At 33.8% G+C, this 25,961-nt stretch overlaps 1 protein-coding gene across 1 annotated transcript; it reads right to left on the minus strand.

The window, feature by feature from the left end:
- Positions 1-1,299: 1,299 nt before the first annotated feature.
- On the minus strand, positions 1,300-24,570 carry CDC37L1 (cell division cycle 37 like 1, HSP90 cochaperone). Its single transcript, XM_081278531.1, has 7 exons — positions 24,280-24,570; positions 20,051-20,332; positions 15,838-15,931; positions 9,321-9,436; positions 8,680-8,802; positions 4,831-4,995; positions 1,300-1,928 (listed from the first exon to the last, which is right to left on the minus strand). Exons 1-7 carry the CDS (start codon positions 24,409-24,411, stop codon positions 1,827-1,829), a joined length of 1,014 nt encoding a protein of 337 aa, XP_081134657.1. The 5' UTR covers positions 24,412-24,570; the 3' UTR covers positions 1,300-1,826.
- Between the last annotated feature and the right edge of the window lie 1,391 nt (positions 24,571-25,961).

The following is a 25,961-nucleotide window of genomic DNA, read 5'->3' on the forward strand; positions in this document are numbered from 1 at the left end:
AAATAGCCACATTTCACAGAATAGTTCTGAGGTAATTCCTGTTATTAAAAAAAAAAAACTTTCAGAAATAGTTTACTCAATTTGTGGATTCTGTCTGTCTTGCCATTCTTCTATTAATGGCTCTGTCAGCCAGAGCCATTAATAGCTCTAACTTGGAAGAAGACAAAATGAAAGTAAAAACAATTCGGATGACTACAGGCAAGTTCAGGGGAAAAGTGAAGTTGAAGAAGTGGTAAATAATGGTTCATATAACATTTCTGGGAAATGGGGGTAGTATATTGTTTTTGTGTCCATTCTCTCCATTTAGGACAAAGGGAAAGATGACAGCACACTCCAGAAGAAAACTTTCTATGACTAGGTCATTGGTTTAAAAAATTACAGGCTGATGAATACTACCATATAAATTAGTCAAACATTTTATTATAGAGTATATAATAATATCAAAAGCACAAAAAAGACTTATTCTGAAAAACAGGAAAATTGTGACATTACAGAAGTAGGATTCAATAATTCCAGCCTGTTTCTATGGGTACTAGTGCCTAATCACCTCAGTTAAAACAAGATACAAATGAGGCCAAGGTTACAGATCTGATCCCCATATGGATCCTTTAGCATTATTTGGTTTCTTGAATTGAGACATGTATTCCCAATTCCATGTTTGCTTCCAAATGTTTGCTACTGGTCTTAATGGGTACCAAAGACTACACTCAAATACAATCAAAAGCTCATGTTCCTGTGAGAAGATAAATCTTCAAATAATAAGGACAGCATGATTAGCACTGTCATCTAATCTAAATAAAACAAGCCACCAAATATTCTAGTACATTTGAAGTGAATTATGCAAGAAGTAGTAAGAATAACATTCTATGGTAGCTAAACTAGAGAGGAATAACAAGTGGAGTAAAAGCCATTATTAGCATTAAGGGTTACCAAATTCTTAGATATGAGTAGTTGGCAGCTTAAGAAAGTTAGCTCTACAAGATTTATCATTATTATTCTTCCAGTTTGTTCTTACAGGTCATTAGTATTCTTTTAAAACTTAGTCCCTGAGAGATCCCAGACTATGTCAAGTAAAGAAATTAAGAGTAAACTTGTAGTCTTTTTTTAAAAAAACAAAGCCCTATATGAGCTCATCACTACAATCTTTAGTATTTAGAAAGTCAACAGTAAAATCAACTTCTAAAGAACAGCTTTGAGAATACACTGAGGGGTAATAGAGTCAAGGATTTAACTGATGGTGCCGAAAATACATATTATTATTTTAAAAGGAACGACTTTTAAAAATTTGTGCCACCCAGCTTATTAGTAAAGTAGATTAGCAACTACTGATTTATTGCTTTTAATATGATGAAACACCAGATTTGACAGCTAAGTTAGCAGTGGGATACAAGTACATTTTTATCTTTAATTATTTTTGTAGAATAGGACATATCCATATCCATATAAAAAGAGACTATGTAGCAGATGCCTCCTAGAATCAGCCAGTTCTTGTAAACATTGCATTTGTGCAGATTTTCATACTTTGATTCCAAAATTGAGAATTAGGTTAAAGGCAAATTTAGTAGCCAACCCAGGGGGAAAAAAAAGAGTTCAGTTTGACTTCCTGCAACATATGGTACCACTTCTCCTTTCAAAAACAAAACAAAACAAAACAAAAAACCTAGCAGCACATAAAAAAAGTTACAAAACGTTTCAGTACTCTTTTTTCCCTCCCATCAAAAACCGAACAAAAATAAAGTGCAGCACCCATAAAAGTGTCAAGAAAATAGCCAAGTTCTTCCTTTCTTGTAACAAAATAGCACTTGGCCTCAGCAGTCTTAACCAAATTATACAGTGTCCATCATTTTGGGTTCATCATCTTCTTTATGTACCATTGAATTTAAACTGCAGAGAGCTGTATTGATAGAATACTGAAGATAATCTGGATTCTGGGGAAGGAAGAAAAAAAAAGAATATATAATAACCAGTTTTATGCTAGTACACATAATCACATATGCATTTTCATATCCTAATTCTCTACAGTATAACAAAGTAGGAAAGAAGATAGACTTTGGAGTCAGACCAGCTAAAACTGGAAAAATAAATAAAAAGTAGGCTATTATTTGCTTAACCCAAAGAGATGTGATAAAGACAGAATATGTGTAAACAGAAATGTAATAGACATCACCTTTTCTTATCCTTTTAACAAAACTATCATTTTAGTTATTCATACTAGGCCATGTATGCAGCTAATCTTCTATGTAATATATGTATACACTTATTGATAATTTAAATAATAAATGTAGCTTGAAGGCAGCAATGAATTTTGAAGATTACTATCGAATTATAGCAGTAAATGCTAAAAATGCAAAACATCTTTACAGAGGAAAAATCCACTTACTGAGTAAAATAAGCTTGAATAAAAAAATCTGAAGTACATAGACCCATATTTAAAAAAAAAAAAAAAGAACAGCTGAGATTTTATTTATTCTTTAAATAGAAAGATAATTCATATATGTTATGTTTGCCCATTTCTAAAACTAAGATAAAAAACCAAAACCTTGTCTAATATATGCAAAAATAAAACCGTGATTTGTTAAAGCACTACTATTAAGGAAATAAGGCCTTGAGATCCAGGATTTCAGGAAAATTTTTCCCCAGAATTCAATTTGGTCTACCCAGTCATTCTAAATATCTGCTAGATACTTTTACAAATATTGTCATCACCTAGTTTAATTTATTTTTATTTAACAAACACCAGTGAGGAAAGTCCAAATGGCACAGATGTTTTAAACCTTCCCATACCTTAAGGAGAAAGGGTTTTCAAAAACTTCTTAATAAAGTATAATACTATATAATTTTTTTTTCTTTTTTTTTTAAGCCAAAAAGCTAGATAAAATTCCCAAGCAGGTCTTTATGAAAGAAGTGACACCAATAACTGACTGAGGTCTGGGACATTCATCGTGAACTTCAGTTCTAATCCTGCCTCTATCCTGTATTCTGAGAGTTGGCTAAGGAGATTCTCCAGAACTCATTTGTCTTGAGGCTATCATGTCTCCCACTTTGAGAAAGCAAAAAGCAATTGATATGCCTAACCTGACTTTGCTTAAATTACACTGGTTGGCTCATATTCTCATCTCAAAAATTTTCTTGTTTCGGTGACAAGTGTCTTCTAAAAGCACAGGATTATCTTGCACTATTTGTAGTACATGACTCAACAGTCTGTAATGCAAGTGAATAGGCGGTGAAGCAGGAAATTCAGGATTAGAATATTAGCTCTATCACACACTTCAACTGACTTCAGGCAAATTATTTAACCTAAGTTTCAGTTTACTTATCCATAAAAATGAATGAAAATAAACCATAGTATTTTTGAGAAGATTAAACAATAAAACACATGAAAGTGTTTTGTAACCTGTAAACTGATATAAAAAGGAATATTATTGTGGCAAGATTTTCTTTCCAACTTCCTCTAAATTGACAACTTGGTCCCTCAAGTGGCCCCTCATCCTGTTTCCCTCAGCCAGTCACAATACTGCGCATCTAGCTGAAATCTTAAAGCTCTCCTCTTCCTTAGGCAGATTAGGTTAGGATACTAAAATTCTCACTCTATGAGGAACTGCTCTGTTAGCCAGATTAAGTCTAAGCAACCCTGATAATGTTAGCAATTAAGTCAGAATCATGAGTCTAGCCCCCCCCCACACCAAATAAGTATAATGGATGCCTTGCAGTTATTATCAGTTACTGTTATATTTACCAAAAACTTACTTCCCCCATTCCAGAGGCAACTTTTTGATATTTTACTGAATCAAACACCTTCAAAGTCTCTTTATTTGTCCACATGAATCATGTAACATTTTTATTTTAGGAGGTTTATATATTGGATATGACAGTGACTTAAGTAATAAAATTCCCTTGGAAAAACTAGTTCCCTATGGGCTATATCTCAGGAAGTGAAATTCACCATTGTATTTAAATACCATTTAAGATTTGATATTATATAGGAAATCTTTAGAGGTAATGTTTCTTACAAGTTGGGGGGGGTACTATTAATTGTTTAAAAATCAGAACTTGATGATTTCCATCCTTGAAAATCATAATTTTGATTGAGTTAAATATGATCAATTGCTTTCCTTATACAGCCTACAATACATGTGACTGGAATGGTGAAATTATAGTGACATAAAGTCAAGACACTGAAAAATCTCAATCTTTTATCACCTTATGAAGTTTAAAAATAAATCTAGGACTCTCCTCATCTCATCTACTAAATGAGACTTTCCATCTCACAATGCAGGCAACAGAATAAACTGGTCTTTAAAATCCTGGCACATGGAAATGAGAGATGATTGGACTAAGATGCTTCCACTACAATCAAATGGGAAGGAACTATCTACCAATAATTTAGAACTGAGTTTTAAATAGTATCAGCTAGATGAGTGGTCTGATTCCTTCTTCTTTTTGCTATAAAGTCTCTGATGCTGTTGACATGGTTTTTATCTTGATCTAAAGATTGATTTAAGTAGTTGTTGATACTACCAGACACAATATTATAAGCTATATTAATGTGAACTAAGTGTTACATCTGATAGGCAACACCACCACTAGAGATGGTATTATATAAACCCATGTAGCAGACTACCTTGATTACCACTTTCATGCATGCTCTGAAGCTAATCCATTTAAGAAAAGAGATAGAAGAGATTCAATGCATAAAACAGGACTAAGGATTACCTTTTGAGGCAAGAATATTCAAAACAGTCACACGTGTATCACATATAAGATACTCCAAAATAACAAAAACTATGATTTAATATGTTTACAAAATAAATATTAACTTCTCTAACTTACCTGTGGTAAGGATTCTAATAAACCTATAGATCCAACACCAGAATGGGGAACATGATTCTGAACTGTCATAGGTTGAAAACTTTGTGATTGAGAATAAAGTCTTACTCTTGACTTGAAAGCTTCAAGTTCATTTTTGAATGCTTCAAAATAACCTTCTTCCTCTGCCTAGAACACAAAAAACAGACTTTTTCAAAACCAGAGTAAATTCTAAAAAGCTTACAATACAGCTGGTTGAGGAAATAAAGAAAATGTAAAAACCTAAATGTAGAAACCATTATGGCCTCTTCAGATTTGTAACATCTACTTGTTTTATAGGAACATTAATGACTAATTTGTTCCATTTCTTACTGCTTCAACAAAATAAAACAAGCTAATAGGAACTCACAAAAGTAAAACAGGTTTTCTCTTATTTCTCTTGATTTATCTGGATCTTTAACAGGACCCCAAAATCCTCATTTCACCTTTCACATTCATTCCATTCTCTTACCATTGCCAAACCGTCACAGGATATTCTTTAAAAAGATTTAAATTAATGAGGGGGAACTATTGCCTACTTCTAATAATTTTCTGACCCTTTATTCTCTATAAAAACCAAATAAAACTCAACATTCTACTTCATTAGAACACCTTTGTGTTTTTAGTTAAACAGGTACATCTTTTTCTCCCAACATTATGGAAAGAAAAAAATAAAATGACTTATGATGACATGTAACATATTCTAAATATCAACAGAATGCTGGCTTTATGTTCAAGTAATGGAAGAGAGCTTATCAAATGAAGTTTAGGTTATATAACCAGGTTAAAACCTCTATAAATTAGTCATTAGCATCAGCATACAAATAATGCAAACAGTATTCTACTGCCTTCCCATCTTCATAAATTTCATAATAATTTCCTTAATCACATTTTAGCACCTTTACTTTAGTTAATATATGGGAGTCACGTGAACAAACAGAATGTTAGCCCTGTGCGTAAGGCCTAGGGATTCAGATCTAGAGTGATTTGACTTTGTTTTGTTAAGTGATCCATATAGGCCACTTGCTTAATTTCTTTTTTTTTTTTTTTTTTTTTTTTTGGTGGCAGGGTATTGGGGGTTGAGATAGAAGAGATAGAAGAGATTCAATGCATGAAATAGAGGACCCCGGGGCAACTGACCACTGAACCATATCACCAGCCCTATTTTGTATTTTATTTAGACACAGGGTCTCACTGAGTTGTTCAGCGCCTTGCTTTTGCTGAGGCTGGCTTTGAACTCGCGATCCTCCTATCTCAGCCTCCCAAGCCACTGGGATTACAGGCATGCACCACCGTGCACAGTGCTTGATTTCTTTATACAGGTTTCCTTATCTACAATATAAGAACAGAAATCCTCATAAAACATGACAAAGATTTATAAGTTAATCCATATAAAGTGCCTTGCACAAAGTAAGCATCTTATGAATATTATTGCTTAATTAAAAATATATTAAAAATACAATGTAAGACCGAAGACTTCAGTGCCTTTCAGTTCTACTTTGTTAAATTTTCAAAGAATGTATACACTTTGGACATGTTCCATTATCATATTAATCACCAGTTTAAATACATCCATTAATACAAGATGAAAAAAAACAAGCTCCTATGTGCCATATAAAAATTTAGAAAAGTCACCATAAACCTAGCTAAAACACCAACTCATCAAAACTCTACATCAGAAGGGTTTTAGGGTATTTTAAGGTAGAACTGTTGCCACCTTTGTAGGTTTTTTTTAATATTAAAAAATAGAGGACTGGGGTTATAGCTTAATGGTGAAGTGCTTGCCAGGGTCTTAAGTTCCACCCCCAGCACTCCCCCCATCCCCCCAAAACACCTTTTGGTATATTTCTTTTGAACTTCTAATTTTATATGCTGAAACATATCCTGTGTGCAAAAGAGCATGTAAGATACACATGTGTAGTTTATTCAGCAAAAATACAAACTTGTACCCATAAAAATTAATAGATCACTACTAGTACTTTATAAACCAGTTTTGAAGAGAAATTTTCCTCCCTACCTAAGTTATCATTAGACTCGGTCCTTTGCTTCTTTAATTTTACTGCTTATACACACATCCCTCAACTACATATTGCTTACCTCTGCCTGCTATAAAAATATTTTATAAAATACAGAATATTTAAATATATGATCTTTATCAAAATATACTTTAAAAACTGATACTGGTTATATCACTCTGTATTTTATTTTATTCACTTCCCAGCTTTTTCATCCATACTGATACTGGTTAGTATTTTACCAAATGAATATAGCATAGTTTATTCATTCTATTGTTGTCAAGACATTTGAGTTGTTCTCAGGCTTTTTGTTATTATGAACAAAGCTACATATTTTGGCATCTACTGTATAGGTATAAGAGTTGCACTAAGTCAAACTTTGGAGCTTAGGACTCTTTAACAATTGAAAATTACTGAGGACCTGTAATTGTGTGGGTTATATTTGTTAATATTGCTGTTAGAAATTAAAAGTGAGGAATTAAGGAAAATAAAAATAGTAGTAAAAAACTCATTACATACTACCATTAATAACATTTTTATTTTAAAAGACTATTTTTCAGTGTTAGGCATGGTGGCATATGCTGGTAGTCCCAGCTACTTGAGAGACTAAGAAAAGATAATTGCTTGATCTCAATAGTTTGAGATCTACCTGGATAACAAAGTGAGAACCTGTCTTTAAAAAAAAAAAAAAAAAAAGCATGTGAAAATTGTATTCTCCAAAAGTAATTCAGTGCCATTTTTAATTTCTGCAAACCTCTCTAAGGTCTACCATAACAGAAGACAGATTATCACATCTGCTTTGGGATCAACTTCAATTGTACACTTGTGAAAGAATAAGAATAAAATAGCAAATACCACCAATATTATCATGAAAATACTTCTAATCAAGGCCCTCCTGAAAAGGTTTTAAAGACTCTCAGGGGTCCCTCAACTACATGTTGATAACATATTCTCTAGGGTATAAACCTAAAAGAATTTTTGGGTATTCACATATGTGATTGTTCAATTTTACTAGAAAAATTTCCCAAATGGTTATTAGAATTTATATTCCCACTAGCAGTGAATTCAAGTCCTAACTGTTCTACTTCTTGGGCAACTTTCAAATTTTTACTTATCTAGTGAAATGGTAAGCTTTGCAGACATTATCTATTTTTTTGTGACATAGCCAACATTTTTGTGTTTATATAAACATGTACCACTTCCTCTAAACTTACAGCATAAAAATTTCTTAGAGCATTAAAAATGTTCCATAAATACCTAATGGCTGCATAAATTTATGTATACTACAGGTCTTTTTTTTTTTTTTAACCATTCCTCTATTGAATTTTTGGGTTGTTTCTTAATTTTTCCATTACAAAGTCTGATTTCTTATTAAACTGTGAATATCCTATATCCTCCACTTCTGAAATGGTTTTGCTTTATAGTTACTGAATGGATAAGTGATAAACTATCCAAATATACACATTCATTTGAATGGATCTCAATTTCACATAAATGCTATAGTATCAGTCATAAGAAAGTATGCATGAACACATAAGATTATAGAAGAATAGCTCCTTTAAGACTCAATTAGTCTGTGGCCTTCTGGTTAAATGGTTTCTCCTGATGTGTACAGAACAAAGGGGTCTCAGCTATGACCTAACCTTCCCATTTAACAATACAAAATAACTGGGTTGGGGAAATAGCACAGTAGTAGAACACTTGCACAAGATCCTCAGTTCAATCAATCCCTAGTACAGCCTGTGGAGTAGGCGGGGGTGGGGGGTGCGTGTGGGGGAGGCACACCCTTAAAACAGCAACAACAACAAAAAATACTTACTTTGGCTTTTTGGAAAAATAAACGAAAACATCCTCTTGGATCCACATTACAGTTTTTGGCCATTTCCATAATAAATTGCATTACAACAGCTTGATGTGCTATTTGTTCCATTAGAGCCCCTTTCTGAAAATAAAGAAAATTATAAGAAACCTCTAGAACATATTTAATTGGGATACTGATTCAAATTTTAAATCTTTAGGGTTACTTCTGATTTTGTTCTTTTTAGTTATAAGTCAAATACTATGTGGACATATAAAGAGTATATCTCAATTCTTTACTATTTTTATGTGACCAGAATTATTAAAGGGGACCATGCTATTGGTCTGACTTAAAATGTGATTACCATTTGGATTTTTAAAACATCACTTTCTAATTAGAAAAGAAAAAGGATATAGGAACAAAAGCAGTTGAGAACACACCAGAAAAGTTTATATATGCTAACAATTATTTTAAGTTCCCACATTAAACTCAAGTAGGTCTGAAAACAAAAACAATTGGAATTCTAATGACCTCCTTGCTTTCATTTAAAGTAAATAACATAATAAACAAAACACCAAGTAAGAAATCAGAATTCCACTAACATTTCCCACAAAGTCAATATGACCAAGTAACACACTGAAATTTTAAGATTCACACAATACCTGCTCAGCTTCTAAGTGAAAACACCATAGAATAAGATATTTAGCAGTTTCTTCACATACAAGGTATGGATGGTCAGACAAAAACCTCTGACTATCATCCCATCGACTCAACATACCTGCAAAAAAAAAAAAAAAAAAAAAAAAAAAAAGAATACATATATGTGTGTGTGTGTATGTATATATATACACACATATACATATATATGAAATCATGAATGCTAAATATTTTGTTTCTTCCTGTGAAGAAAATGTAAAATTATTCTCTTTAAAGGTAATTCATATTACCAAAGCAGTGTGTATGGTAAAAGGGCAAATGAAAAGGGATAACACTCTTAGAGCAATAGCTGCTGGACTAGAAATAGCTTCCAAAATTCACAGAAAGTTTTCTTTCAGATAATGAAGCTAATGTAGAAAGGACAGTTTAAAGTCAAAAAGTCTTGCATCTGTAAATGCCCACAGTCCCAGGCAAATCGAGACAAGTGGTCATCTTAAGGTTAAAGTAAAAGACCTGATTTACTCAGAGAACAGAATCTTTTCTATTCAAACGATGGAAAAGAAAGCAAAACCTCAATAAACTGCACTTGGCACACTTAAAGACTTAAGACGATATGTTAAAATGGTGACATTTACCAATTTAAGAAAATTATCTACTGGTAAAGCAATGAAGCCAGTATCATACTAGTAAAAATAATCATTTAAATTATTTTAGCTTTTTACTCATGATGTCTGTTTACACTCACAGTAAATAAAAATTTCTAAAAAGTAGTTAAGTGTACTTAAAAATGGCTGCCATTTTTTTCAAGATGTCAAATGAATACAAATACTACCTTAAGAGTATATGCATATTTATAAGACATCTCCTCAAAGTCAATATGACCAAATCATCATAGAACCAGACAAGTATTGTACTTTTAATTTTTCCAGTTGGCTTTATACTTGAATAACTTCAACATAACAATGTTAGCAGCTTTACACTCCTCAGATCCACCCAAGGAAATATGGATGTTACCAAATCATCATGGAAATTTTACAGGGCTATTTTAATACTCTGGCAATAAACTTTCCTCTAGACACAAAATGAACTTCTATATATTAAATTCTAAAGTAGAACATAATAACAAACAAAACTATTGCTGAAAATACACAGCAACATATAGCAATCAGTTGAAAATACATGATTAACTTTTCCTCAAAAGAAAAAGGGGGGGCATAAAAAAGGTTTTAACATTTCTTATAAACGTTTTATAAGCTTTGTGTTATTTCCCCAATACTTTGATGACAATGATTATTAGGTCATTTAAGATTCTAAGAAACAGAATACTGAAAGTTTAAGTAACTACTTCTCAAAGTATAGAGTTAATAATGACTCCTGGAAGTCAGAGTAAATGAAAGCAAAATCCTTATTTCTTATACCTGAAACCATAAAATTAATCCTATGAAGTAGTTTTGGCTTAACCTTCTTATACTTCTGAAAAGCTAATATTTCTACTCTATTTACCATCTGTAAAGCATTGCTTTTCTTCTTTACTTCTCCATGGTAGTATTGTGACTCCATGAATTATCAAAATCCTATATATTTTTGTTATGAAATGTATGAAAGGGTTAATAAAAATACTTGTAGGGAACCCTGATGGGGTTAGTAGCACTTATAAGGGTCATGAGGAAGGGTTAAAAGTTTTTTTTTTTTTTTTTAACAACTTATGTAATACCCAAGACAAAATTAACACTTGAAATTAAACACAGATTTTCTGTTACTGAGAAATATTGTCATCACTTGACTTAAAAAAAAAAAAAAAAAAAAAAAGATACTGAATTACTAGGAAATTGAGAAGTTACAGGTAGTTTATACAAATCTCTGTGGAGGGAGTATGGAATTTTATGAATAAAATACTTAAAGAGAATCAATACAGGAACAGAACATGACTAAAACTATTGATGTTATTTTGGAATTTGTAAATAAATGTAAGAATAACACTATCTAGCAGGATGGCTAGGAAAAAAAGATTCTAAACTGCTGTTTAATATACCGCTTCACCATTTACTAACTTGAGCAAGTTCCTTTACATGCCTCCATTTCCTTGTAGAACAGGGCTATAAGTAAATAATACCCGACAGGATTTTTAAACGATTATATAAAACGAATTCATAGAAAGCACTAGAAATAGTGCCTGACACATATTAAATAGATAATAAGTATTAGGTTATTAACATGATATAAGAAATATTTATTAAGCTAAATCTTTGGTCAAGGATAATCCAGTCGTCTAAACTAGCCAACCAATTTCTTTGAAAGCTTGAAAAACTTCACTTGGACAATTTATTTCAATTATATGCTTTAATTTATGTATTTCCCTGGTGAACACCTATCTAAATCTCAATCTATCCATCTCTCCATATTCTACCTGTTTCCTAAAATGGTCCCCAAATATGCATATCCTTATTAATTTCTCTTTCCTTTTTGCACTATACTTACAGAATGAAAACATTTTAACATTTTACACTATTCATCTATAATGTCCCAGCTAGGTTGTTAATTTATTGAGGAAAGACATATATATGACTATTTTTTTTGTGTGTGTGTGTGTATTTCCAGAGCCTCAAATTTCCTGTATTTCCAATCACCTATGCACCAACAATTTCTACCTATACGACTACATGAACTCATCTTACTTGAAAATCAAACCCATTCTTCCATTTCTGTCAACCTACAGGCTTCCTGGATTCTATTACTCACTCAAACATTCTAGAAATTCCTCTGACATTTCCATTTCTCTGACATTAAAACTGACTATCAAGTTCTATGGTTATAATACCATAATCTGTTAATAAATTTCTAATGTTAAGCCATCCTAAAATTCTTAGGATGAACTCTTTTTTTAAAATTTTTATTTTTTATTTTTTTGTACTTGTAGATGGTCAGCATGCCTTTATTTTATTTGCTTATTTTTATATGTGATGCTAAGGATCAAACCCAATGCTTCACACACGCTCAGCAAGTGCTCTGCCACTGAACCACAGCCCCCACCCCTTAGGATGAACTCTTAAAAATATTTTTCAGATTATAAAAATGAAGTATATACATTATGAAGAATATAAAAAGTCCAAAACATAGAAATCAATTGCAGGTCTACCACAGCGATATTAACAATATTTATGTATTTCCTCCCAGTCTATTTGAAAATGAACTTTAGAGAAACAAAATTAAAATCATATCATAATCTTCTCTTTGTCCTACTTCATAGTCTATTCAAGAATACATTATCCTATTATAGTTTATATTTTTACAGCTTTTGATAACAATTCGTCCAGATTCAAAAAAATGACAAATCATTGCTAACTTTGGCTGGATGGGAAGATGACGTGTTCTGAAAAACTGTTAAATGAATCCAAAAGCAGCGCTGTAGATCACAAAGACAGTGATGTAAAAGATACCTATAACTTTGAATAAAACTGTACAGTGAAATCTAAGAAAAAATAGGTTTTTTATCTAAATAAGTATTTTGTATTTATAAAATGTGAATCAAACTAACAAATACAAATGTAGAAAAATAAGATTTCAATACTTCGTAATACTCCACAATAAGCATTGTACCATTTATCATTAGATGGTAAATTCCATCTAATTATAAGGGTAAAAGCAACACAAGAAAGACAGCCAACAAACAGCATAAGGGAAAGTTAGGAAAAACTCTAAAAAATGTAAGTACAGAGTAAGACCATAAAGTAGTACTGGTGTGAAGTCCCACATCCTAAACAGTCCCCCATGCACCAGGCTCATCTTTCAAGAGTCTGAAATGCAATCCAAGTATGGAAAGTCTCTCCATTTGAAAACTTTAAATACAGCTGCTATTCCAGGTGTGTTTAAAGGAGTATATCAGTGTGGTCATCATTCTCAAAAATGCTTTTTTCCTTCATTACAATACGCATACAACACTAGAAAAATGTGCTTTCTCCAAGCAGGGATAGCATCAAACATTCATTGTCTTGCTTCAGGGCTCTATCATCTCTGTGCCACAAATTTAGTCAGTGAGGATTTTGATTGACTCATCATCCCACAACTGCAAGTTGGTCCACTCTATGCTGATGGAACTTGGTGAGCAGGAAGTACTGGGTACCTCAGATGTCTTGGTAAGATACACGCATGCCAGAGAGTAGAAAAAAAAAAACACATGAAAATTTTGGGAGCCTACTACCTTAGTAACATTTCTGTGGATCCAATGTGCTGCGGCAAGTAGGATATCTCCTCCAAAGTGAAAAGTCAATATGTATTTCCACTAAGAGACAGGCACAATGTGAATCTGGGAGTGGCTATCAAGTCTGGTTGGGTTCGAAGACAGCAATGCTCTGGTTAGTATTACAAGATGAGGTAGTGGATGTTTACAACATGCAATGTTCAAAACAATTTTGCTTATCAATGACCTTTAGGTGTCAAGTTAGCTTTTACCCTCAGCTACCTCATTACACGTACAATAGTTTCATAAACTAAGGAGTCATTGTAGCACAGGCTTGAGATTATGCACAGATTCAACAGTATGGATTTTCCTCATCAGGGATGTTCCAGTATCCCAACTCAGCACAGCCAATGGATACCTAATCTGCCAGTAGCAGAAACCAATGCCAAAACCTCAATATGGCAACATACACAAGAGAAACTATACAGTCATCAAGAAGCAGGTTACATATTTTGGTCCCATTTCATCTTAAAGAGACAGTAATTTCTCACTTGAGAAAGCCCATTCTGGATCTGGAATTGCCCTCTTGCTTACCATGTTTCTATCAGTAATATATCTGTGGTCCTACTAAGTGAATTATTCAATATCCTACATGATTTTTTGGTTTATTTATAACAAAAGAAATGATGACTGTAGGCTCATGAAATCACTCGTCTTACCCTGAACATCATTACTCAGAAGGAGGTTTTATAGAATGATGAAATTATTTATTAAAGACTCAGTCATAGTACCAGGTGGGTTACAACAACTTGTGAAAACTGGGATATTTTCCCACATAAAATTACTTTTGACCAGACCACCCAGTTTACAATAAAAGTGAAGGAACTGTTTCTCACCTACTAGGTTCCATGGTTCCAAAGCAACTAGCCTATAGAATACTAGATGGGTAAAAACATCTTCAGGGATGCTGTTCTACCAGAATCGGTGTATGCTCTAAAAGAGCAACCAATAGATGGTGCATTATTTTTTCTTACAGCAGAACACATAGACCTAGAAAGCAGGGACTGTAGGTGGGAATGGCAGCTCACATAATACAACTAAGACAAACAGTTTTTACAAAAATTATGACATAAGGCCCTACTCATTTAAAAATTTCAATATCTATCTAAGGGAGGACTGCTTATTCATTTTTTCTATTATAAAAAATATCACAATGGGGGCTGGGGTTGTGGCTCAGCAGTAGATTGCTCGCCTAGCATATGTGAGGTCCTGGATTAGATCCTCAGCACCACATAATAAAGGTATTGTGTCCAACTACAACTAAAAAATAAAAATATAAAAAACATCACAACAATAATATGTAGAAATGCAGACTTTGTCTATACTTCTTCATGTACTAAGTTTTTCTTCATTTTAAATAAGAGGTATGAAAAAATAAATTCTTCATGAAAAAATAAAGAGATGGGAAAACATTGACAATACTATCCATTGTTTTGACATTACTGAAGCATAAATGAAATTTTAAATACTTTGGGAGAAATGCCAACAGGAAAAAAAAAAAAGATTTCAAAATGCCATTTAAAATATTCGTGAACATAGTGTTCTTTTCTACTGTTTAAATTAACATATTACTGGTGATTTAAAAAAAAAATATGAATTGAACCTTAACTCCTAAAACTTCCCAATAGCATTTTCATTCCAGTAGTATACTGTCTATAATTCTTAGAATACAACATACTGTTGCCTGGCTGCATTTCTACATGCAGCTATGGTTGCTACATGGAAAACTCTTTATCTGTTCCTCACAGGCAGGCTCAGATGTCACCTTTCTTGGGAAGCCTTCACTTTACATTGACCTCATCCCAGTCTTCTTCCCCTAATAGAAAAACTATCAGTTCTTTGCATACATATTTCTATCACTACATTTATCTGAATAACTGTTAAATAACCTGCTTGAGTTACACAGCATAAAACCTTAAAAAAAAAAAAAAAGAATGCTAATATTTTAACAAAAGGATAAGCAGATACCAAGGAAGAAAAGAAAGAAAAAAGCAGAGGCTAGTCAAGATTGGAAAGAGACCATGGAATAAAGAAGATGGTTTCAGAAGGTATTATTAATAGACTGACTTTTGCTTTTCCTCACAATTTGATTTGTTCTATCAATCTATATTATTTATGACCCCAAAAAATGTGTACAATAAGATTTGTACATCTCCAGAAGTAGCTACATAACTGGAGTCTGTTACATATCTCTTTTTTTGGTTCCCATTTTATAAATCCATTTTTTTGCACATATACATATGATACCAAATATTATAAAGAAGAAATTCAGAGAGTAGACTTACCAAAATGTCTGATTTTTTGTTCATATTTCTGCATAAATGATTTTGATTTATCTTCATCTTCTGTTTCTTTTCTTTTATCTTGATTAATAAAACTCTATGAAAAAAATTTAGAAATTAAAGTTGGATTTTATGTTCTTGAATCTTCTTTCTTAGACATTGAATGTCTAGCAATTCTTCCAATAAACAATATAAAAATGTGGTGTAATATGATTCTATTATATCATTATTAAGTTCTTCATTAAAAAGGTAAATTTTTTTTTCATTTGAGAGCTTAGTTTTGTTTAAGTAATGTGTGTCTGGAAAATTATAGATTTATCTTGAAAATCATACAGAAAAAACCAACTGAATTAAACCATTTTGTTAAAATGGTTGCCCTACTAAAGCTAGGTTCTTTACATGAATAATTTAGGTTTACACTATTCATTTCCTGTGAACATTTGCAACTCTAGCCTAATTTTTGGATTCTGCTGGAAATAAACTCAGAAATTCAAAGCACATAGAGAGTATTTACTATAAATTCTTTGAGAAGAGATAAATCAAAACATACATCTGGATTGTATTGCTAATAAATTTTTCTTAAGAGGCAAGTTTGATTCTTGAAATCAAGTACAAAATTCTATTAAAGAAGTGCTTATTTTCAGTTAAAACAGACCAAAAATGAAGTTTTTATCTCTAGCCAGCAAAACTGACAGCATAGTTTCTCAGAACATTCTGTGATTACATTTATACCCTGATATTATCACTGCCCAAAATAAAAAGTAAAACCAGCTTTCTGTCAGTTTATGACCAGGAAGCCCACAAAAGTTTATACATTTCAAAATAAAAGCATTTTCCCCTTTATATATTCTGCCATCTAGACCAGCACTGTCCAATAGAAATATAATCCAAGTCACAAATATCAAATTCCTATTAGCCACATTAAAATGCAGAAACACATGAAACTAATAACTACATTATTTAACCTAACACATCCAACATATTATCATTTTAACATGTAAGCAACACAAAAATATTAATGAAATATTTATTTATTTATTTATTTATTTTTTTGATACTGAGCCATCAGAATCTGGTGTGTATTTTACACTTACAGCACATCTCAGTTCGGACTAGCCACATTTCAAGCACTCAATAGCACATGTGGCTAGTGACTATCAAGTTGGACAGCGCAGATCTAGACCAGTCCTCTCAAGTCTCAAGCTCCCAGACAAAACCAATGTACGATTTTGAGCAAATGACTGGAACATAAAAACAGTCCTAATTAATTTGTGATATAAATGTAGGCTATGTTAGAAATTAAGTTTAAAGAAACAATTAAAAGCAGAAACAAAATGAAAATATTTTCTTTGTGAGCACTGTGTTAAGCAACATTAACTATATAAAATAAACATTGCTTTGACTGTTCCCTCTGGAAGAAAAATTTTTTTTTAATTATTTTAAATATTTTGAGGGTATAATGTAAAACAGAAGTAAAATAACACTTAAGACACACCCCTTAATACATTTATACAAATAGCAAATTATTTAAATGAAGAATGATCCTGTTGTAGGGGAGAAAAATATATATAAATTAGAACAGGCACAAAGAAAGTCTAGAAAGAAATGACTCATTCTTAACAGAGGTTATGTCTGGAAAATGGAACTAAATGTAAAGGGAGCCTTTGAATTTCTATTTTACATGCTTGTTTATTGTTTATTTATCAATAAGCATGTTTTACTATTAAAAATTTTCTCAAAGAAGGAATTATTGATATGGCTAGTGGTGATGCACATTTACCTATGTGTCTTACTGACTGCTGTAGTAGAACCGAAGATGGTCCAGAAGAGGCAGTTAATAAATAGTGCTCAATGAGTGGGTGAGAGTGGATGCCAGGAAGACAGAAATTAAATAAGTTATAGGGTGAGAAGTCTAGAAAATAAGGATGGTTAAAGACAGTGTGAATGTTGATTTAGACAAGAATGAGCAGCCAATCTCTATAGCCCAAGGGTTAAATTTAGAACAAATACAAAAAAATTCCCCTTAACAAATTAATAGAAAATGACTGTCTTTCATTGCCCCAATAAGTTGCAGACCAAAGATTTAAATCAAATACTTGATTTTTAAGTTCCAATTTATACATCTTAATAGAGTGTGGATTACATAACTATATCTAGTTGTTAATTTTTACTGGGGATTGAACAAAGGACACTTTACCACTGAGCTATATCCCCAGCCTTTTTAATATTTTTATTTTAAGCCAGGTTCTCACTAAGTTGCTGAAGCTGGCCTCAAATTTGTGATCCTCCTGCCTCAGCCTACTTAGTTACTGGAATTACAGGTGTGGGCTACCAGCTATTTACTAAAATTTTACACATGAGATTTGTGTACCTCAAAGTAAAATGTTACCCAAAGAATAAACAAACAAACAAACAAACAAAAAAATGAATAATCAAGCAGGGACAGGTTCAGGGATAATCAAGCAAGTGAAGGTACAGATCAAATGAGAATGACAGAATGATGACGGTGTTGATGTGCAACATGGGGTTTGTCTGTTTACTTTGTGTATATTGATATATACGTTCATATATATTATAATGGATATTTAATATTAAAATATTAAATTTATATTTATATATATAATATTTTCCATATTAAAAAAGCTAAAAAAGAACCAAATTCTCTCCTACATTATATGTTCATGGGTTAATTAAGGAAAGTGATGACATCTGAATGTCTATCTCTGTCTATTCTCTACATAAATGTAGTAACATCATCCCTGCTTCAAGTTCAGGGAACACTAATAGAGGATAATATACAAAATCCACCTTTGTGGTAAAGGCAAAAGCTTTTAGCTTCTGATGAATGTTTCCTTTAGCCATTTTAGCAAAGCGGAAAAAAGTTAACATAAAATATTTGTGCCTATAAGTATGTTCACAGATTTCATTACATTTCTACAGAGTAAGGCTCAATACAGAATGCTATGCTTCAACATAATATTACTTTATCCCATATTAAATACTGCCTACAAAGCTGGGTGCTGTGATGCATGCCTGTAATCCCACAACTCGGGAGGCTGAGGTAGGAGGATTGCAAGTTCAAGGTCAGCCTGGGGAACTTGGTGAGATCCTGTTTCAAAATAAAAAATAAAAGGGCTGGAGATGTATCTCAGTGTTTGTAAAACACTTGTTTAGTATGTTCCAGGCCCTGAGTCCATTCTCTAATATGGGGGGGTGGGGATGGGAGGCAGGCATTGGGAGGTGGGTGCAACAAACCTGCCTGTAGTCTGCAGCTCTAGAATAAGAACTTTTAAACTTTTAGACTACAGTTTAGATTAAGAAATAGATTGTACGTTTTGTCCTAACATGCACACAAATACCTAAAACATTAGTTTTTCAATACAATATTGACCCTAAGTGGGATGCACTTTGATCTTTTCTATCAGATTCTACTTGAAAAAGAAAAAATGCTGCTTGGAATGCACCAAATTGTTTTCATAGCCTACTTAAATTGGTCATGACCCCATGGTCTGAAGAATACTGTTCTTCTGTACTCTCCCAGCAATAAATGGTCTTTGACTTTTTCTTCTTCAGCTACAAAAGTAAAAGAAAAAGGCCCATATATTCTAATGAGAAACACAATACTGCTCTTAAATCAACTTGACAAACTACTACACTATTTTAAGAGACAAAAGAGTCTGAATTATTTCTAAAAAGTTCTTTTCAGTACTATGACATTGTCTAGATTACCTCCTAAATTTACTAAATATTGGTAACTAAACAGTGAAAAGATTTTTATCTAGTAAATCCAATAACTAAATGTGTTACCAAACTGATAGCAAGCAGGTAGCATTGCAATGTCAGAAAGTACTCGTAACATCTGAGCTTTACCACATACCAGGTTTTATGCTACCACACTTTTAAGACATTACTTTATTTGAAGCTACCAAGGCTAAGAGATGTTAAGTGACTTGTCCAAGGTCACAAAGCTAGCATGTAATAAAGTTGAGATTTAAGACAGTCTAATTTCAGAGCCCAAACTGCAGTATACCATGTGTCATGCTACTGTCATATATTTGTGTAAAGGATTACTAGAATTAAGACAATGCTGGAGTACTTGTACTTTCCATAAACTATCAAAATTTGAACACTTTACAAATATTTGGTTGTTTTGCTATCAAAACGTACAAATACTTAAATTTTTCTTCTTTCTTTATAGCCCAATAAAAGGTCATACCTTATTAAAAACATCCTTGCTAATGGCATCCATGTTCCACAGACACATCCTCTCTCTTTGTACTAAAGCCTCTTCTTTCTGTCGCCACTCTTCTTCTCGTTGCCTTAGTTCTGATACTGCTGTTTGTGCTTTGGCATGTTCCTGATCCAAGGACTCAGAATTATGCAGTGCTAAGCTACCAAGTTTCTGCTGAGCTTCGGCAAGATTCCATTTGCACGCCACAGAGCTCTTCACAAACTCTTTCTGCTTTTGGCAAGCCAGCTCAATCCCATGGCTATACATCTGAATAGAAAAACAGTATTTGTAAGAAATGAAGGTTGCAACTGATATATTTGTGCAGCACAGCTCAACTCTTTTAAAAATTTTTATTCAAAGGATCTCTGTACAATGTTTGTGGTGCATAGCCTATCCTGTGTTCTTTGTCTACAAGTTACATTTTTATATTATAGGCCTTGTTTCATCAAGCAGATTCTAAGCTTCTTTGTTAACCTATGTCCCTCCCCCAACAACTAACAACACCACAAAGTCTGGCAACTATCACAGTGACTTGCATATAGCTGGTACTCAACATTTGACTCACAGTCTTCATAATCCTGGACCAACAGAATGAGAATAAAGATTAAATCTAGCTTACCACCTCAACACTCCACGTGTTGAAAACCAGATCTTTAGAGTTTTGTTCTGCAAGTTCTTCACAGTAAGGAATCTCCCTTTGTTTAGAAATAATTATTTCTTGATTTCTGCTTTCTTTGTGTATTATCCCAATCCCTAGTGATCAGAGAAGATCTTAATAGAAATTTCTATTTATAACTGATTATATCAGACAGATACTCTTTAACTTTATCCTAATAAAAATAGGCAAAGTTATTTAAATTAATAACTGCCAACTGTTCTACCCTGGTGATTCTATCCTACTCAGAGTAATAATTACAGATTTTTAATATTGTGTTTTGTTTGTTTATTTATTTGGTGGTACTAAGGATTAAATACAGTGACACTCTACCATTAAGCTACATTCTTTTTATTTTTTTAATCACATATATATGTGTATATGTGTGTGTGTGTATGTATGTGTGTGTGTGTGTGTATATGTTTCACTAAGTTGCTGAGGACCTTTCTAAAATTCTGAGACTGGCCTTGAACTTGTGATCCTCTTGCCTTGTTTCCACCTGAAGTTACAGGCATGTGCCACCAAGTTAGCAGTGATATTTACTTAATTGCTGTGTGTAAAGCAATATGGTAGTCAAAAAGAGGAAGGCATATTATGATTTCTTGGCCAAATATAAATCAACTTCAAACTACTTATTCAGAATAATTTCTCTTCAATCTGTTCCTATATATATATCTCACTATTCAAAAGCTCTTATAACTTTACACCTAAATTATACAAATAGTCTGTCTCATTTCAAGCTATTCTCTGCTCCACTACGCTGGAGTCATCTTTCCAAAAAAAAAAAAAAAAAATTCAATCATATTACTCGTTCTTAAGACTCTTGGAATAAAATGCAAATTCTGTGGCATAGCATGGTACTTCATGATTTCATTTCCTATAATCTCTCCAGACTCAGTTCTAGGTACTCTTCTATTTGTTTGCTTATTCTTCCCACCTTCAACCTGTTGCCCCCTTCAATTTGGCAATCCTCCTTGCTCTAGGTAAACTCCTATCTCCATTCCAGATTCTAACAACCCATAAGCTTTTTCTTATTCATTCTGTTCCTACCCAAGATATAATACACATTTTATATAATATTTTTCATATAATATTGTACTTATTTGTATTTTCAGCATCTAAGCTTCTTGAAGGGCTAGCATTCAATAAATAATAGAGGAATAAATGAATCTTCACTTAAGGCCTCCTACATTGTTATAATACAGATGTTTTATTTACTCATTCAACAGATTTGTAGCCCAGGTCCCCTACAAGTAAATCAAGTAAAACATTTATTTTTACTTTTGGCTATCTTAGAATAGGATCAAAGAAAAAACTGGAAACTAGCTATGCTGAAAAATTGCGCCAAAAAAAGAAAAATGAAACTATAAAACTTAATTTATAAAAAGACAAAGCTATACCATACCTTACTATACCATACCTTACATTTTCAAATTATGTGGAAGCAAAACAATTTTTTTAAAATCAAACCAACTCTAAAAATGATTTCTATTTAAATTCTTCTCAATAGCAATTAGAGATACCATTTGGCTACTTGGGCAAACTATCTAGGATGTATTCAGATTAAGTAAAATATTAGGTCATATTTTAATCCATGACCTTGATGTCTTAGATGGATATAATTATTTTTTAATGAACATAAATTCTGAAAAGGAACTGCTAAAGTCCACTAATGTTAGTAACTTTACATTAAAAATTCTCAAAAAGGATATCTATATTCTAATTTGCTTTTACCTTAATTGGGATCTCAGAATCATACAGTGCTTATTACATTAACATTTCTAAATCTATCATATTTGGTAAAAATTAATCCAAAGTTTTTTTAAAGAATAATTTTAAGTGCCTATTTATTGGATTAAACATTTTATTCTTCCCAAATATTCCAATTCAAAAATTTAAGTCCTAAAGTCAGCAAGACAAAATAAGCAGAGTTGTAATGAACACCTGAACTTAAAATTAGAAATCACTTTGCAAATCTGAAGACTATTTAAAGGTAATTTCAGCTACACAGTTTTATAGTATTTCCTAGGATGAGTAGTGTAGTAGGTGGGCAAAAATACTGTACTAGAAGTCATAAATTCTAATTTTGACTCTGCTACAACTAGCTATATGGCCTTAGGGAAATCACATTTAGTGAAGGAGATAAGCCTATTCACTTATAAAATATTTTTCTCCTATTATGAGTTTGTAAGTGCACAAGTAAAAGATTAATATACATTTTTAAGAGTTTCTCTTAAGTAACTTTTGTGATTCAATTATAATGTACTGAAATTCTTGAGACTTTTTTCTCTCCATCTGCCTTTAAAATTGACAACAGCAACTGCTGTTCATTCTCTCATACTTCCTTCCTTCCCTCACCTCTGTAATGCATTATAGGCTCATAACACATTTTGTATATAAAAATGACACTAGTGATCCATAATTAGTGGGTGACTACAGACACATCAACTCTTATTCTGCCTCACTTTCCCAGTGACCCGTTGGCTAAGTACAGACTGTGGTTATGAAACAGCATTTTTCTCCGTGTGAAGCCAACCAACTCCATTAGCTGAAATAAGACTGATGATCCTATACTTACTAGAAAAACAAATTTAAATCACTCATCTTCACTAACATTGAGCACAATGAGTTTTGAGGGAAAACTGTTATTAATTCTATTATGCTGTTATTGAACCTCAGTCTGCAGAAAGCCTAGGCAGACATCTACAATCCATTTCGTTGAACATAATAGTATTTAGTCTATGATCCCGAAATACAGCCCAAAACACAACCTGAGAAAAAATATGAAAAGGTGATGAGTATGTAAGCACTACCTACGATGGGACCCAGAAAAATCCTAAATATCATATTTGGTTAAGTTGCAGAGACAAGAAATCTGGATTGAAAACAAGTAGCATTAGGAATCTTAGCAGAGGGAGGGAGGGAGGAAGGAAGGGAGGAAGGAAGGAAGGCTGTGCCTGTATGTTTTCACTGGAGAATGTCATTAAGCAGTCAGAACTAGAAACAAAACAGCAAGGGAAAGTCACCCGACTGGAAGGTGTGCGCCAGCATCAAAACCGAGGTTTACAAAATTTGCTCAGGTGTTAACGTGAGTTAAAGAGCACGTGAAATCTTTATGTGAGGACTCAGTGTAACGTTGAAGTATAACCATTAACTATTCCTATCAGCCGTGCATAAGTACACTGGGGCCTTTAACAGAATAAAGTATTCGGACAAAAAAGCACGCACGAGAGGACAAAGGGTCAATGTCACACCGAGTGTGCCGCCCCAAATCTGGGCGCTGTCAGGAAAGAGGGAATGAGGAATATATTCCAAGGATGAGAAGAAATCATCCAAGATAAGCGAAAATGTGTGCGTGGAGGTGGTGGTTGGGAATGAATATATGGCTACCGCTTCTTCACTCCAAAAGATGCTACAATAGCGGAGGAATGGCATCAGGCCCCCGGGGTTGTAGTGGGTGCAGAAGTGGGCACAGAAGCGGGTCGTAGAGACGCGACATTTTAGGGGGCTTGGCGCCAGCATCTCCCCATCCCCCAACAAAACGTGGGCCCCCCCTCACCTGGGCGCCACCGCCCGGCAGCGGCGGGCAGCGGGGAGAGCCAGGGGACACATCCAAGTCACTCTCTTCCTCAGTCTCACCCTCTGCCCGAGGGAGGCTCCAGGGTCCGGGCGGCGGCCACGGTTGTTCCATGTCCAACTGGCTGCAGCCCTACAACCGCCACTGCCAACGGACTTGGCGTGAATGGAACCTACTACACCGAGCCAGCCGCCCCAGCCAGCCGGGGCCGTTACCCAGAATCCCTCTGCCAGCAGCGACGCCGACGCACACCCGCGCTGGCCTGGCCGCGCAACTGGCGGACAGCGGAAGAAGAAGTACTCAGCTCGGTGCGTCACTTCCTGGTGGGCGTGGCCTGGGCGCAGCCCAGGTCTTGAGTCTCGCGCGTAGAACTGGAACGCTTTCTCGTTTAAGTCTCGGAAGTCTTTCAGCCTGCCAATCAGTCCGCGATGGCTCCGTGGGTGGTGAGGTGTTAGTTAGCGTTAGATACTGTTGTTTAGTGTTCCTTGCTCTGTAAACGGCGGATCCTAGCCTGCGGGAGTTACTTGGACGGTGTCCACTTTGCGTGTTTTTGATAATAAACCAGCAGGTCTAAGGCGGAAATGGAGAAGGCTAATTTTTTAAAAGCAGAGCCAATTTACCTCTCATTTCGAATTACCCGCAACGAGAGAGTTGTGCAAAATTTGGGAGGACAGGGACGCCCTAGATAAAACACTGGAGTGAACACGGCTCCAAAAAATTAAGACTAGTACCGCACCTATTGAACGTGTGATCCGTATCTCATTTAATTCTAAAGATTTGTGTTTGTACTATCAGGCACCCCGCTCTCCACCGCCGCCTGTTTTTGAGAAGAAATAGACTGAACCTGCCCGAGGTCACACATTTAATTTAAGAGGAAAGGCTAGAATCCAGCCAAGCAAGTATAATTTCAAAATCTGTATGTTTAATAATCAAACCTTGCTGCCCTACTCATAGAGTCTCAAATAAGAACAGCAAAACGCCACTCTTTCTTTCAGTCGATTAGACGAGCACATTTTTGAAGTTGATAAATAATAAATGTTGACCAAAATAGAAGGAATGCTGTCGGAGATAATGTCAGTTGTACAACCTTTTGGGAGGAGTAAATTAATAATATGAAAGGCTTAAATGCTTCAATACAGTAATTTCAATCCCAGGAAATTATCCAAGAATTTTGCACCAATATTCAATGATTCATATACAAAGATGTTTTTCAGTGGAAAGAAAAAGCCAAAAAAGAATTGTTTATCAATAGAGGACCTAAATTATGTCATATTGCTACAATGGGATACCAGTCTTATAAAGAACAAATGTGCTGATTTAGAAATATCTCAAAAGTGAATTGAGTTAAATAACAAACAAGTTGTGGAATTAGATATATATGTATGAATCCGTACAGATCTTATTTGTATCCAAACAAGTCACAAGTTGAATGAGGTGGCTGATCCCTTTAATTCTAGCAATTCCAGAGCCTGAGGCATTAGGAACACAAGTTGGAGGCCAGCCTCAGCAAATTAGTGAGAGGACTGGGGATGTAGCTCAGTGGTAGAGCGCCCCCAAGTGGAATCCAAAATACCAAAAACATACAAATAAACAATAACAAGTCTGTGTGTATGTGTGTTTGTGTATGTAAAATTTTTGGAAGGTATACAAGAAACTTGATTACC

Source organism: Spermophilus citellus (assembly GCF_964194105.1).
Source record: "Spermophilus citellus genome assembly, chromosome: 2".
NCBI classification, from domain to species: Eukaryota; Metazoa; Chordata; class Mammalia; order Rodentia; family Sciuridae; genus Spermophilus; species Spermophilus citellus.